This window comes from Schistocerca serialis, chromosome 5, assembly GCF_023864345.2.
Source record: "Schistocerca serialis cubense isolate TAMUIC-IGC-003099 chromosome 5, iqSchSeri2.2, whole genome shotgun sequence".
Classification (NCBI taxonomy): domain Eukaryota; kingdom Metazoa; phylum Arthropoda; class Insecta; order Orthoptera; family Acrididae; genus Schistocerca; species Schistocerca serialis.
In genome coordinates this window covers 429,998,925-430,014,487 of record NC_064642.1, presented here as the reverse complement: position 1 = coordinate 430,014,487, position 15,563 = coordinate 429,998,925, and the positions used below count along the sequence as shown (strand labels likewise).

The following is a 15,563-nucleotide window of genomic DNA, read 5'->3' as shown; positions in this document are numbered from 1 at the left end:
GTCACTTATAGCCACTCATTTTCCCATTGACGCAGGACCTTGTACATCAACAGCGAGGTGATAGCATGCAGGGAGATGGCACATTGAAATACCTGAGGATCACAACAAACCTCCTTGGCTGCTTGGTCTGCCCTTTGTTCCCTGCAATTCCCATGTGCCCAGGTATCCAGCAGAAAAACACCTTCCTCAGTTGTTTTAGTTGGAGGAGGGCAACCTGGATATTCTGGATGACTTTATATGGAGGAAGTAAATGGCACTCCAAGAATTTGAACAGACAAGAAATCTAGCACTGGAAGAGTGTCTCATCTGCTCCAGTGCCTGCAAGATCGCATGTAATTCTGCATCGAAGATAGTAAATCCCTGATGCAGTGGGACCTTGAAGACATGATCTGGGAAAACGACAGAGCAACCAACGGAGTCCCCTGCTTAGACCCAGTCATAAAGACAGCTACATTATTGTGGTGCACATATAAAATGTCTCTAAATATCAAATTAAAAACAGAAGCAGGAGCACAGTCACTGAATCTAAAATGACGCTGGGCCTCTCCAGTAACCAAGGCGGCAGATGGTTAAAACCCTGGATTTGGGGTTGTACTTGCTACACAACTAGTGACTCCAGCACATGCTGATCCCAAATGGCAGTGTGGCCCATGGACAGTTGAAGAAAAGGCATTCCAGAGGTCGATGAGCAACAGTATGATGTGTGGGTAAAGTCAGAGCTGCAAGAATCTTACATGCCTAGTGCACCAAGAGGAGCCGTCGCTGGATGGTAAGTGGCGGTTCCCCGGCCTCAGCACAGAGGCTGGGTATGGGACTGGTCCTATAAGCACTCGTGTCCAGCAGAATCCCCTCATGGTGTCAGCATCAGTTATCTTCAAATATTAAGGCCTCACTGATCCATACACAGTGCCCCCATACGTCAGCCACAAGCGCACGAAAGACCTATAAAAACTGGAGCAGACATGCTCTACCTGCACCCCACGATCTGTGGCTAAGGCATTAAGATATTCAGTGCCTCGAGGGTTCTGGCTTTCAGGTCTCTTAAGTGTGGCAACCACAACAATTCCGAGTCAAAAATGAGGCCCGTAACCGCACCGAGTCTCTAAAATGTAGGATGGTATCCCCCATATGCAAGTCAGGCAAATTGAAAAAATGACAAGAAGATTAAAATGAACATATGTCCTTGCAGCCAACTCCTGTAACCTTCGCACTGTAAGTTGCAACTGACAGCTTGCTTTGCAACACTAGTAGAGCAACAGGAAACAGCAAAATCGTTCACAAATAAGGAGCACTGTACAGGACTCCTTACCATGGATGTGATACCATTTATGGCTATGGCAAATAGGGTAACACTTAAAACACTGCCCTGAGGGACACCATTTCTCCTGCTCAAAAAGAACTGACAGTGAGGCACCAGTTCGGCTCCGAGAAAGCTGTTGAGACAGAAAAGACAATGTGAAGATGGAGAGGTGGCCACAAAAGCCCCACTGATGCAGTTGTGCAAGAATACAATGTCTCCAAGAAGTATCTTACACCTTACTGATATCTAAGAATACACCGATACAGAGATAATTGCCTTAGCAAGACTGCTCTAGCAGGGTCAGGTTGTCAACAGTGGACCAAAATCTCCAGAATCCACACTGAGTGTGGCTAAGGAGTTGTCTGGTCTCTCAAAACCAGACCAGAGGACAGTTAACCATTCACTCCAGGGTCTCTCCTACACAGCTTGTTAAGGTGATACTCATGTAACTACTGGGAGATTTACAGTCCTTTCCCAGTTTCAGGAGAAGTATCAGAACGACCTCCCTCCATGAGTTGGTGAAGTTGCTATCTGCCATATTAGATTAAAACATTTGGGGAGGATAACCTTTGATGCCACTGGCAAATGTCAAAGCATGCAGTATCAGATTTGGTTGTGTCCAACTGAAGTATCACAAGTCTCAGACAGTGCCATTTGAGCTCCCAAATGGAGAAACAGGAGTTGCAGGCCTTGAAACAGTTGGATCTTAAATCCAACTTGTCCCTCTTTGCAGTAACAATGAAATGCCAGATCCTGGCTTACATCAGCTGTAGTTTTTGCAAAATTTCAGCCAGCGTCTAAGCAATGTCTCTGAGCATCATTTGGAGACACCTCTGCTTCAGCAATTCTGCTATTGGTGAACAGCTGCATTTAGCAGAAATGCTCCTGATGGCTTCCTGTACTTTTGTAGAACAACTGGAACCATTAATAGAGTCCAGGAACGCTTGCCATGACTGTTTTTTGCTCTCCTTAATGACATGTTGAGACTTGGCTCTTGTGACTCGAAAGACAGTAAGGTTGTCCACTTTCAGGCGGCATTTAAACCATCAAAGAGACACATGTCTGGCCTGGATGGCTCTCTTCTGTCCACCAAGGTACAGGTTGCCAGAAGGAGGTCGCCTCATGAGAGGACTGAAAGACTTTGGTATAGAGAGGTCAGCTGCAGGACAGATCACATGTGTGATGTGGTCCACCCATTCCTGGACACTGTCACAGTGTTCAAACGCAGCCAACTGGCAGAACTGCACCCAGTTTGCTCTCCCTGTCATCCATGTTGGTAGCTTCTGTTCCAGCAATGTGCCATCTAGTAGGTGAATGCTGATTGGGAAGTGGTCAAGGGAGTGAAAGTTATCAATGACCTCCCAGTGAACATGATTGTTGGAGAGCAGAGAGATAGGTTGATGGCCAAGAATGACAAAGTAGCAACACAGAAATGAGTGGGAGTACCAGTGTTTAGAATGCACAGCTCTTGAGATGTTAGGAGGCTCTCCAAAACCTGACCCAGAGGGCAAGTAGGGGTTGGGCCCCACAGGACATGATGGGCATCGAAGTCTCCCAGGAGGAGAAATGGTCAAGGGAGTTGCTCCGAAAGATCTGTGAGAGCCTCAGAGTATACTGCATCCAACTGAGATAAATACAGAGAGCAAAATGTAAGCTTCTGATGTGCATGAATTTCAACTGCTACTGTTTGCAGGTCAGTAGCCGAGTAGCCAGGGGGAGAGCAGAAGAGTGATGTGAATTAGTGACAAACACTGCAACCCTTCCCTTGGCTCTTCCTCCAATAGGTGATCCTTGCAGTATAGCTTACAGTCCCACAGCACAGGGACATTTTAAAGATACAAATGCGTTTCTTGTAAACACAAGCACAAGGGGCATGCCTGTGCTCGGGGTTTCAGTTTCTCCACATGATTCCTGAACCCATTCACATTCCATTGTAGTATGGGAACCATGTCAGCTTGCAGTTTAAATGTACCCATACCTTCGCACCAAGGACGTGAAGCTCTTTTAGAGCGAGGGCAAGTGGAGGGACTGGCTGGATTTGAGGGATCTAACTCCATGGTGTCCTCCTCATCAGTTAGACATGCCAGAATGATGTCTGACTCAGCCAGGCACAGCTTGTGACCCGAACATTGGGAACCTTTCCCTGCACCTTGTCCCACTGAGGGTGAGGGGGGAAGGGGCCACTGAAAGGCGCTCTGCTTTGTGTGTGGCTTCTGGATGCTCACGGTGGAAATATTTTTGGTCTTTCTTGTTGCAGTTGACTGAATTGCTTTGTCCTTAATCTTTTATTCTTGGCATGTAAACGTGCAAGTACAGGTGCTTGTGGTGGATACAGGCATGCTAGACATCATCTGCGTGAAGCATCGGCATGGGAATAGATTTCTGCACCATGGAAGAAAATGGGGTGGCAAAGGCAAGGGGTTTCGTAGCCTTATATTCTGTTTTGGCTTTGGCATAGGGGATTCGCTTGAGCATTTATTTCCTGTATTTCGCACTGCTCAGCAAAAACAGAGCAGTCTCGACTCCAGACTGGGTACTTCCCATAGCAGTTGACGCAGATCGCAGGAGACAGGCAGTAAGTCCCAGCACTGTGAGCTGGTTTTCTGCACCTCCACAACTCATGGTTGTATGGCTGAAACAGTGGCATTTACAGTGCCACTTAGGGTTTGGTATGCAAGGCTGAACATTAAGTTGAAGGAACGCCACCATAACATGTTCAGGAAGTGTAGGAGAATTGAAAGTGACAATGAAAGTGGCAGTCTTTTCAGTGTCTCCATTAGTCCTTCACTTTCATTGCTCCACAGACTATCCTCATGGATGTCCATTCTTTTTTCATTTCCGCTATGTCCATGTCCACAATATCTCGACATGTGACAATGCCCTTATTAGAGTTGAGAGAGGTGTGCATCTCAACAATGATATCCTATTCACCCAGTTTCTACAATTCCTTAACCCTTTGGTGAACGCACTTGCGACAGATAGCCGCAATATTTAGTTTTCTGTTAGTATCACAGACAGCATTACAATTACGTACACATCCAGATACAGATTTGTTGTTCTCAATGGATGTCACCACTTGCTACATTTGCGCGATTCATGCTTTCAGCAGTTTGGTAGCTACTGTTGTTTGCAGTGTGTTTGCTGCTACGCACCTTGTGATGTAAGTATTTTCTATACTTGTGTTTTTCTTTCGTCTCAAGGCAATCTTTCTTTTATATTAGTATATGATGAATATTTGAATCTAGTCAAAGTTCCCATATGAAAATTTCATTACTTTTTACAGTATTGGATATTGATTTGCTACAATATATTACTTTTACAAAAACATGTGTTTCATTAGACATCATAAAAGTGTGGAAATGGAGAAAAAAGAGGCATTTGACAGGCACTGTCTAATTATTTGTCCTGAAGACTATGAGAAAGTATTGCGAGAAATGTCAGAAGAAGAATTACTAGAATTGTCAGATTCATGTGAATCTGAGTCAGAAGAGGACGTTATTGAAGAAGAAAATCACAGCATTGATTCCAAACAATCAACAGATGACCACCTGGTTGAAGAGGGGAAACAACAAACAGAGGATTATCAATTTTACGTAAGAAAAGATTAAACTATTTGGATAAGTGAACTGCTTCCTTCTTCTTCTTCTAAAAACACCCTAAAAGTATTGCCAGGTCCAAAAGCAAGTGCTGAAATTATGGAAAGAGAAATTGATGGATTTTACCTATCTATTACTGATGGGATGAATATTTTTCCTTCGGTTAAAAATGTAAAACTAATTGTGGTGCAAAAGCCGCAACGCGCCCACTCATGGAAGTATGAAAGGAGTTCCACCTGCTTTGAGCTGCTAGTTTTGACGAACAATGAGAAATAACACAGTTGTTTCATAGATTTTAAAGTGCCAGCACAAGGCCTTCAAAATCCTTATGGATACAGAAGGGGGAACACTTTTTCAAATGTCCCCTTCTTTCTCTATCACCAAAAACGCATTATTATTCACAACTCCATGAGCCCTGTTACTGAAGTCTAAAGCATTCTTATTCTCAGGAGGACTAGCCTCTTTCCATTCTCTTGGAAGAATGGGTGTGAATACTCCCAAGCGTTACTCCCTTTTTGCTGGAAGCAGAGGGAGATGCTTTCAAGGGTTCCATCTCGGACCCACGAACAGTCATGGAAATAAGGGCCCACCCAAACAAAGCCCAGGATGCCTGAGTAGGCCTTATACAACTGTCGTGTGGCAGGCTGCCCAGAGATTGCCCGCTAATGACTGTTCCACATCAATAGCCATGTGTCCCATCAGCCACAGCACACCTTGAGACTGTGGGTTTTTTTAAAAGAGGTTTATTCCGTCCTTGTGATGCAGGTGTTCAAGCCAAGATCCCCTTTCCCTAAGACAGACAACATTCCACTGCTGCGCCACACTGTGCTCACTGAAGTATGCCCAGAGCTTACAGCAATGGGGAACTGGCAATGCTTACCAGTCCCCAGCTCTGAAACTATGAGGTCGCACTGCCTGTACCCAGCAAATGAATACTGAACCTCTGAGGGCATCGAGAGTTTTGAATTCCTGACTCTTCCTTTCCTTTTTATAGATCAGGTACTCCAGCGAGTGAGGATAATGTGGGCTGCAACAGTTCACGCACTTTGGCACTAAAGGTGCAAGGATTCCCCATATGGAGAGGCAAGCCACACTTGCCACAAATAGGATTCTCCTCACATTGCAAAGACATGTGAGCAAAATAGAGACAGGGATATGGGATATAGGGCTTTGTGTAAACCATGACTGACTTTTTCTGGAAGGGTATCTCCCTCAAAAGCCAGGATGGATGCACTGGTATCAACGTGATTGTCCTTAGCACCCTTCTGAACTCACTGGACAAAATGAACATCGTGCTGTGCCAGATCTGATCCTTAACAGACTGAAGGAGGTGGTGCCTGTGGAAAATAATTCCCTGGGTCATATTTAAGGGTTAGTGAGGAGTCTGCTCACTGGGATATCTCCTAAACATTCGCAAGTATAAAGGGAAGTTGACTGATTGGCAGAAGAGTTTTTAATCAGGAGGAAGCCAGATTACACCTTAATAAGAGAGCCAATTTCTCCAGACTTATCTTTGATACATCCTACAGAAAAGAGCTGTTAGGTAGTAGCAAAAATCACCCTGTGTGTCCTGGAACAAACCAAATAATGAGGAAAGGGTTTTGCCTCAAGCTAGTGACAGAAGCCCTTCTCCCTGGGGATGACCAGGGAGGGGAAGGCTGTTGAAGTAAAAGTACAGGCAGAAAGATTGCTGCAGAGGTGAGTGGCCAATTGCAAGGAGCTTAGCACACTTCATGTGCAGAGTATACGCCGTGGTACCACCCACCACGATCAGGGGCTCCCCGTGTGGGCAACACCCAGCTGCAGCAATTGTCATTGATGGGAGTTCTGATGCCCCTAAAAGATGAGCAAACACTGCTAGGCATATGCAAGGTGGTGACAGCTCAGGTACCAGACGTACGATCCTTATGTTGTCAGGGGACTCAGCCAGATGGGCACATAACAGCCCCACCACACCGACTGGGTACGCTTGCTGTTGAACCAGTGGGTTGGGGGGGGGGGGGGGGGGGGGAGGGAGGGGGGAGGCAGGAGGAGGCTCTACAGTGGGGATGGAAGGAAGGGAGGGAGGGAGAGGAATGCATGCCTTAGGTGCCAAGGAGGGAGTTCATCCCCAAATACACACACTTTGGAAACAGAATGTAGAATAGGTCACACTCCAAGGGCGACTACAAAAAGCCAAAAAAAGGGGGGGGAGGGGGAGGAAACATGGGACACAAGACCGAAAAGGAATACCAGAACTGACAGAATAGCCACGTTGTCATAAAGGGAAACACACAGATAGGAGGGGGGGGGAAGACAGGAGGGGGGGGGGGGGTGAAAGCTAGGATGGGAAGGAGTGGATATGTGGAAGAGAATGCAACCCAGGAGAGAAGAAAGTTTTAACAGCTGCGGGCCACATGTGCGCCACTCACATACCCACAAAAGAGATGTGGGTTCCTTTGGGGGACAATATCTTGTTACAATTAAGACTGCTAAGTATGTTTTATCCTAATTAGATACCACAGTACATTTTTCCTGCAACTGATGCTTTATGTAAGACAACAGTGGCAAGTCAGGCAAGTCTTTCAGTTTGAAATTAATAATTATAGTACTATGAGTAACTTGCTTTCTCTTTTCCTAATTATAAATGAACGTTTTAGAAATCTATTTTCTAGTGCGTAACTAGCTTCTCTCATAGAAAATGACATGTTATCCAGCACTTATTTTTCCTAAACAGATGAGTCCAAATCAGTAATAAGTATGTTAATTCCTTACTGGGGAGACAATTAAGTATCTTATTATAATTTAAAAGCTGACGTTTTAGAACACGTAAACCTGTCAGCAAAACTGACAGCACAATTCCCTACTACTAAAAGAGAGAATTTACAAATAGTCAATTTATTTGGCATTCAAATACTCCACTTTGGCCAATCTATAGACTGCTAACATACCTCATTATTCCAGTCTTGCTCTCTGGGAAGAGTTTCTTGCAGGGAAACCCACTTTGTACTTCAAGTTTCCGTTTCCTCTAAAATAAAAAGTTTTGAAATTCATTAAAAATTTTACAAAGGAAATGAATTACATAACATTTGTAGTAAAAAGATAGAGAAAATATTTAGGAAAATGTCAAGCTGTTTAATTAATTATGTCTATGTACAACAGGAAAGATTTTCTGCAATCTGAAGCCAGAGGGAAAATTTTTCGTTAATACTGAACAAACAAATGTTTCAATAACTATCCATGGAATGACATACATTATGTATTTAAAATGTACAACAATAAACTGTGGTACAGTTAGCTGCAGACTTATTTTTGTTTATTTGTTGTGAAAAAAAGTTTTTTGTCATCATTTCTTATAATCAAAGGCATGCATCGGTTTTCAAATCCACAGAGGCACTAGTTTGGAACCCAAACCTTGGCATAAATCACATTTTTTCACAAACGTATTATGATAAGGAACCAGTCAACTTGTTAATCAGTTAATGAAATAATGAAATAATAAAAATATAAAAAAAGAATGTGCTAAAACTCGCTCTCTGAGGGTTCTGTACAAACCTAATTATGAATATAGATGATAATGATGATAAAACAACAACAACAATAATAATACTTGTCCCCCGAGTCTCATGGTGGCATGCGTCTCAGTTTACAAACCCTGTCATTTCCAATAAAATACTCTAGCTTTTCATACTTGTCGTCGTCTTCACCACCACCACCACCACCACCACCACAAGTTGATTACCAGGGCTGGCGTGGTGTTCTGCTAATATAGATGTAACGGCAACCTCTGGAACCTTCCATAGATGGCTGGAGCTGTACATGTGCGTAAGGCAAGTTTAGCAGCTCCAAGTGGCTGCATTTCTTCCAAACTGTGAAGCGATTGCTAGCAAGATAGGGTGTGTGCTGAAGAGACTGACTGAGACCATTGTTTTGGCCTGCCTCCTAGATAAGAGAGATGTTACGCACCAAATGGTTCAAATGGCTCTGAACACTATGGGACTTAACGTCTGAGGTCATCAGTCCTCTAGAACTACTTAACCCTAACTAACCTAAGGACATCACACACATCCATGCCCGAGGCGGGATTCGAACCTGCGACCGTAGCAGTCACACGGTTCCGGACTGAAGCACCTAGAACTGTTCGGCCACAGCGACCGGCTTGTTACACGCCATTGAAGACAACATAGGTCTTTCTGTTCCTGCTGTCCCCTGTGAATGTGGCAGCATTTACAAAGGTCAAACTACTCACACTATTGCCAAGTGTTGTGCAGTGTATTCAGAACATATTAAACACAGGAAATTCGAGAAGTTGGCCATGGCTGAAAACTGCCTAAAAAAAAAAAAAAAGTTAAAAAGATGAGTTTTGGCTCAAACATAATTCATATTGGGATTCTGTTATCAAAGAAGCAACCAAAATTAGAATAAACAGAGACCAGGATTACAGACTTAGTAGAGCATGGGGCAAAGCAAAGATGTAGGCTTGACACTTTCGGGAAAGCAGGAGCAGCAGTTTGAAATGTGGCACTGGCCCCTCACGCCATGTGAGGTCACAAGGTCCCACAGCACAATGGAGCCACTACGAGCTGCCAAACTTGCCTTCTGTGCCTCTCGGGAAGGGTCCAGATGCTGCCACTACATCTATACAAGCAGAACATTGTGCCAGCTCCAGCAGTCAGTTATTTAACTCATGATGATGATGGTGGAGACAGCTATTGAAAGCTCGTGCATTCTATTCAAAAAGACGTGGCTTGTAAAGTAAGAAGATTTTATAGGACGACAAGGAAGACGACGACGATGACGATGATGATATAATTATAGCCAGACCGAGATTCAATCCTGTGACCTCTCAGTTTCCAGGGACATGCATTACTGCTAGATCTCCAAGGCCCAACATGTGTAGATGGTTGATCTACAGGTTTTGCTGAATGAATCTGTATCAAAATATGTGACACATACAGCTGATTCTTTTGAATGAATTGATATAAAGACCTAAGTTAGTTATACATATAACTGTATCTATTGAATGCATTGACTTAGAAGGTTAAATTATTTACTCCACCAAGGGACTGTCAACTTGATACCTCCACCCATTTTCTGAGAAAATGGGGTCATAATGAAAATAAATACAGATTAAAAAATTACAAACATTTTTTTATGCGGCATAATTACAAATTAACAACTTTCAGATTTTCTCCTTCACTTCTACTGTAAACTTGTCTCAGGTCTGATGAGCAAATTGGGGAGTATCGAACTATGCGACATAAATGACTGCATTTAAATTTTTCACGCTGCTAAGGGACTGTAGGCCTTAGTACGTGACAAATTTCAACTTGATATCTCAACCTATTCCTAAGAAAAAAGGAACTTAAAACTCTGCCAAACAAAAACTGACCCTATAAGGGTTATGTTTTTACCAATGAGGTAAGGGACCATAAAAAGAAATACAAGGTCTGTCTAAAAAGTATCCAACCTTTGACTTTCCCGCACAAAATAGAGATGATAGCGTGGCGCCATTGTACACAGTAAAGGAAGAGACCTTTAAGTGTATGCATAGATTTTGTCCCCACCTTCCAGCGCATCAGTCGCTGCCTGTCAGTCACTGAGTGAGGTGCTACACAACGTGTTCGTTGGATTACCGATTCTCTCAAGATGACTGAACGTAATGAGCAAAGATACTGCATCAAATTTTGTCAAAAGCTTGACGATTCTCAAAGCGATACAATTTGTAAGATTCAGCAGGTGTTTGGAGAAGATGCAATGGATGTAACACAAATTGAGGAGTGGTTTAACCAATTCAAAAACGGCCGCACATCAGCGGAGAGTGACCAATGTTCTGGCAGGCCACAAACTGCTCGGAGTGCAGCTGTTGTTGAATTGTGCATCACGAATACACACCAGATGGACAAACAGTGACAAAGGAGTACTATCAAGATGTTATCCAGCGACTGTGATGGAATCCAGCGTTAAATACCAGACATGTGGATGGTGAAAAACTGACAACTGCATCACGACAATGTCCCCACACATTTATCCAACTTGATACAAAATTTCTTGGCCAAACATGGAATTACAGCCATTCACCAACCTCCCTACTCTCCAGACATGGCTCCTTGCGACTTTTGGTTGTCTCCAAAATTGAAGATGCCACTGAAAGGATCCCATTTTGGGAGTAGAAAAGAGGTAACGTGGAACACGTCAACGGAGCTGAACACCATTCCAGAAGAAGACTTACACAGATGTTTCCAGCAGTGGAAGGATCGGTGGGCTAAGTGTGTTGAAGCACAAGGGCCCTACTTGGAAGGGGATTAGGGTCCCAACTCCATAAGGTATTCGAAATATTTTTTCTGGCCAGATGCTTTTTAGATGGGCCTCGTATATCAATATACATGGAAAATATAACCTGACCCATCACATCTAGTTGTGAAATCTTGAGACTGAGGGTGGGGAGCGTCTAATAGAATGTAGTGGTGTGGACATGTTGGGAATGTGGGTCTCACGGGAAGTGTGCAAGGGATAAGTCCCCGCAGGCACACTATCCTCTGTGCCCTCAGTGGCTCAGATGGATAGAGCATCTGCCATGCAAGCAGGAGATCCCGGGTTTGAGTCCCGGTCGGGGTACATATTTTCAACATGTCCCCAATGAAGAACATCAACACCTGTTTGCAGCTAGGGTGTCCATTTAATTATCATTTCATTTCTAGCAAAGCTGCATGGTTGTCAACGGTAACTGTTCTTTCGGGAACAGATACTACCGTAATATATAAATACCTGGGTGTAATACTTTACAGTGACATGAAATGGAATGATTACACAGGCTCAGCTGTGGGTCAAGCAGGTGGTACACTTTGGTTTATTGCTTACAGATCACTTGTGGAACCAGTTCTAAAATATTGCTCAAGTGTGTCGGACCCATACCAGATAGGACTAACAGGACATACTGAACATGTACAGAGAAGGGCATCATGAATGGTCATCGGTTTGTTTAATGAGTGTGAGAGTGTCACAGAGATACTGAAGGAACTGAACTGGCAGACTCTTGAAGATAGACGTAAACTATCCCAAAAACAAAAAGTTTCAAGAACCGGCTTTAAAGGATGACTCTAGGAATATTTTAAAATGCCCTATGCATCACTCAGATAGGGATTGTGAGGATAAGATTAGAATGATTACTGCATGCACAGAGGCATTCAAACAATCATTCTTCCCACACTCTAATGTAACGGGAAGAAACCCTAACAAGTGGTACAAAGTGGCGTACCCTCTGCCATTCACCTCACAGTGGTTTGCAGAGTACAGATGTAGATGGGTGAAGCTGGAGGTGATGTCAGATCAACTGTAGAAAATGCTAGCACAATGCTTCAATTCTTGTCTTCAGATAAACCTTTGACAGAAGCTGTCAACACAGTAGTCTACACCATACATTAAATCTTTGCCTATGAGAATCTACTTGTGAAAAGATATCTTATGTGAAATTATTGGGGTTAAAACCATCATTACACCGTATGTGGAGTTTTAGAACTGAACATTTTATGCATACACCTAAAAAATTTTCATCCAAATTTCAAAGCAAATAAAAGAATATGGTAATGTCAGGTTACAGGAACAATTACAAGTTGTATGATCCGATAACAAAGAAAATAATTTCAGTAAATGTGGTTCTCATTGAAAATACTACAGGATACCCTAAAGAACTTGGGTCCTCAACATTATGTACAAATACAACTTCCCGACAGATCCAGAAGACAAAATTCAACGACCTGTGGAAGATGGAGCATCTGAGGTCATCAACTTGGAATGAATCTTAGAAACCATTATGAATTACACCATCGAGTTCATTTCCAAAACTATGTGGCTTGCACAGCAGTCACTGGTGAACCACAATCTTGAGGCAATGGCATTAAGAGAGACTGAGAAGTGATATGAAGGAATGAAATGTCCTCATTGGCAATAAATAATACCTTGGACTTACTGGATCTACCTCCAGATCATCAGGCTACTGGTTGTAAATCAGTTTATGACATTAAACGTAGACCAGATGGTGGTATGAATCTATAAATTAAAGAAAAGCCTTTATGGACTGGAGCACTATCCACGATGTGGGAATCAAAAGTTTGTTCTTTTCATAAAGCTTTTTTTCTTTTTTTCATTTCAAACAGCTTAATTCAGATAATTGTGTGTTTTGTGCTCCAGTTGATGGCCTTAAAAACTTTTTAGCAATTTTTGTCGATGAAGGACTAGTTCTGAGAAAATCAACCACAGTTACAAATAAATACTTGAATTCGAGATTCATTTTGAAACTGTGCTTGATAATCCCAGATACTTTGCAGAATAGGAAACCAGCTGGGACTGTGAAACTAAAGAAGTGATCATCTGTTAAGAGGGCTATATTAGTTGCAACTTAGAAAGTTCATCGTGAACAACTGTTACCTCATGCAACATCTACTGATTACGTACAGTTTACAGATGCACTTTGAACAGTGTCCAGCTAATGAAGACAAGAAAGCCATGGGAAATTCTATTTTGCAAGTCTGTCGGTGGGTTTCTGTTTGCACATGATACAATGTTTTCTGTCAGTTAAGTAACTCAGGATCTCAAAACTCTGGACCTGAGCACTTGACTGCTGTTAATTACATGCTAAAACATCTTCAAGGTACAAGAGACAAAGGTATTAAACCTCATATACTCAGATTCCAATTTTGTTGTAGATATTGATACTTGTTCAACAGTGAGTTATGTCAGCAATGGCTGATCACCTGGCCTATTCTCAAAGACTGCCCCATCCTACCCTTAAAGCTTGTAATGTATTCTGTGAGTTTTATATTTTGAACTACTGATTTGAATTATATTTTCTTGATTTCTATATCACTGTGAGATGATCTATGGATGAATAAAGAAAAAACGATTAACCACTGGACCAGTTACATAGTCATCTCGCAGGCAAAAATATGTTGCCACACCTACAATAAAAGTGATGTTGCACCATACAACACAGCTGCTGACAATATGGCTTCATACATTCTTGCAGCAATTCAGGGCAACAAGGAACAACCAAGTCTTTGCAGACAACTGAAGTGCATTGCAATTGTTAAAAAGTAATAAACATCACAAAAATCTGAACACAAAGTTTCATTACATTTATGGAAAGATACGTGATGGTCCTATTCTTGTCTCCTACATCAAGTCAGAAGATCAATTGGCACATATGTTTACAAAAGCACTTGCCGAAGAAAAGTTCCAAACTAACTGAAGATGACTATCAATTGTATCTTTAAAAGCAGCAAACAAGAGTAGGAGTGTTTCACAGTGGCTTGTTGTGCTACGTATCCTGTGCTGTCTGTGCACAGATTGACAACTTATCAGTGCCTCTGATTTTTTAAATATCTTTGCCACTTCTGACAGACATATGTTCTGCTATTTCTTTATGTACCGTTCTGTCTTCTTATCACTGTTAATGGAATCTGCTGTGTGTGTCTTGTGTTTGCAGTCCCTTTTCCCTTTTCAAGCAATGAAACTTATTCACCCCAAACTGTCCAACAAAGTAGGCGAATGGAATTTTATAGTCTAAGACCTTGTGTTGGTAAGTTATTACATGCAAAGTTTCACATTTATCATGCACTTACTTCCGCATATATGAAAAGCCAAACTTTACATTTTTTTCAAGCAGCTATTTCTTTGACTGACTGCTTCAAATTATCCCTATGAAGATAACTCATAAAATATTTTCTTATAATTTCATTTAAAACCAAAAAAATTCTACAATATGGTGTAGTTTTGTTTCTTTCAAGAAAATACTGCTGGTGATGTGTTTCAAAGTTACTGAAAACTCGGTGGCACGCTGTTGCAGCCTGCACTACGGATCTCTGCAAATACCTGCTAGGTGATCATGTTTAATGGAAACATTGCAATTGAACAAATAAAATTTCATCATGATCCATGACAGCCATCGGGAACCTCTAGTTCATCACAATTGGATGAACTGTAAAGGAACCCATACAAGACGAACAAACAAATATTCCATTTTTATATATCAGATTGTCCAAGGAGATGAAAAAGATCACTAAAATATACATGTTTAAAAAGGCCGTGAAATATGCTTCATCAGTCTAAGTAAACCATACCATACAGAGATTACTTAGTGGACTCTTATTAGTGGTTAATAATGAAATATGCCCAAGATCTACAGTGCATAATACTAATGTCTTATTATTTTCCCAAGATGAACATCTCACTCATCATGGGAAGAGGAATGCTGATTCAGTTTTACACACAAATTGGGAGGACGACATGGAAATGTGTACAGCGAATTGTAGCATGTTTATGGTCCTGGAGTCAGTTTTCTTGGGGTCAATTTTCCAGACAGACTGAGGGGAGTACAAGGGACTTATAAGCATGTTAGTGATGCTGATGTCATGCACCAGCTGGTGTCTGTGGCGTGTACAATGAGTGTGGAGGTACGTGAACAAAGAGTGTAAAAGTATTTCTAATAAGTTATGTTGTGCAAATTATGTGTGAACAACAGATTAGATTCAGTTTTCGTTCCATAGACCCAAAAATGGCACGATTCTCATAGATGCGGAACATGTCAGAAAGTACAACATAAAACATTTGAATATAACACCCACTACCCACATCATTTGGCAGGAGATTGTCAAAATAGGTGAATACATTACCGTGAACTGAGACTGCTA

At 42.1% G+C, this 15,563-nt stretch overlaps 1 protein-coding gene across 1 annotated transcript in view; it reads right to left on the bottom strand.

Moving 5' to 3' along the window:
• LOC126481070 (F-box/WD repeat-containing protein 7) overlaps positions 1-15,563 on the bottom strand; it is a 138,254-nt gene that overhangs the window by 118,445 nt on the left and 4,246 nt on the right. Inside the window, exon 3 of the mRNA XM_050104555.1 lies at positions 7,827-7,903. Coding sequence (XP_049960512.1) covers positions 7,827-7,903 — 77 coding nt within the window. The remainder of the gene's footprint in view (positions 1-7,826; positions 7,904-15,563) is intronic.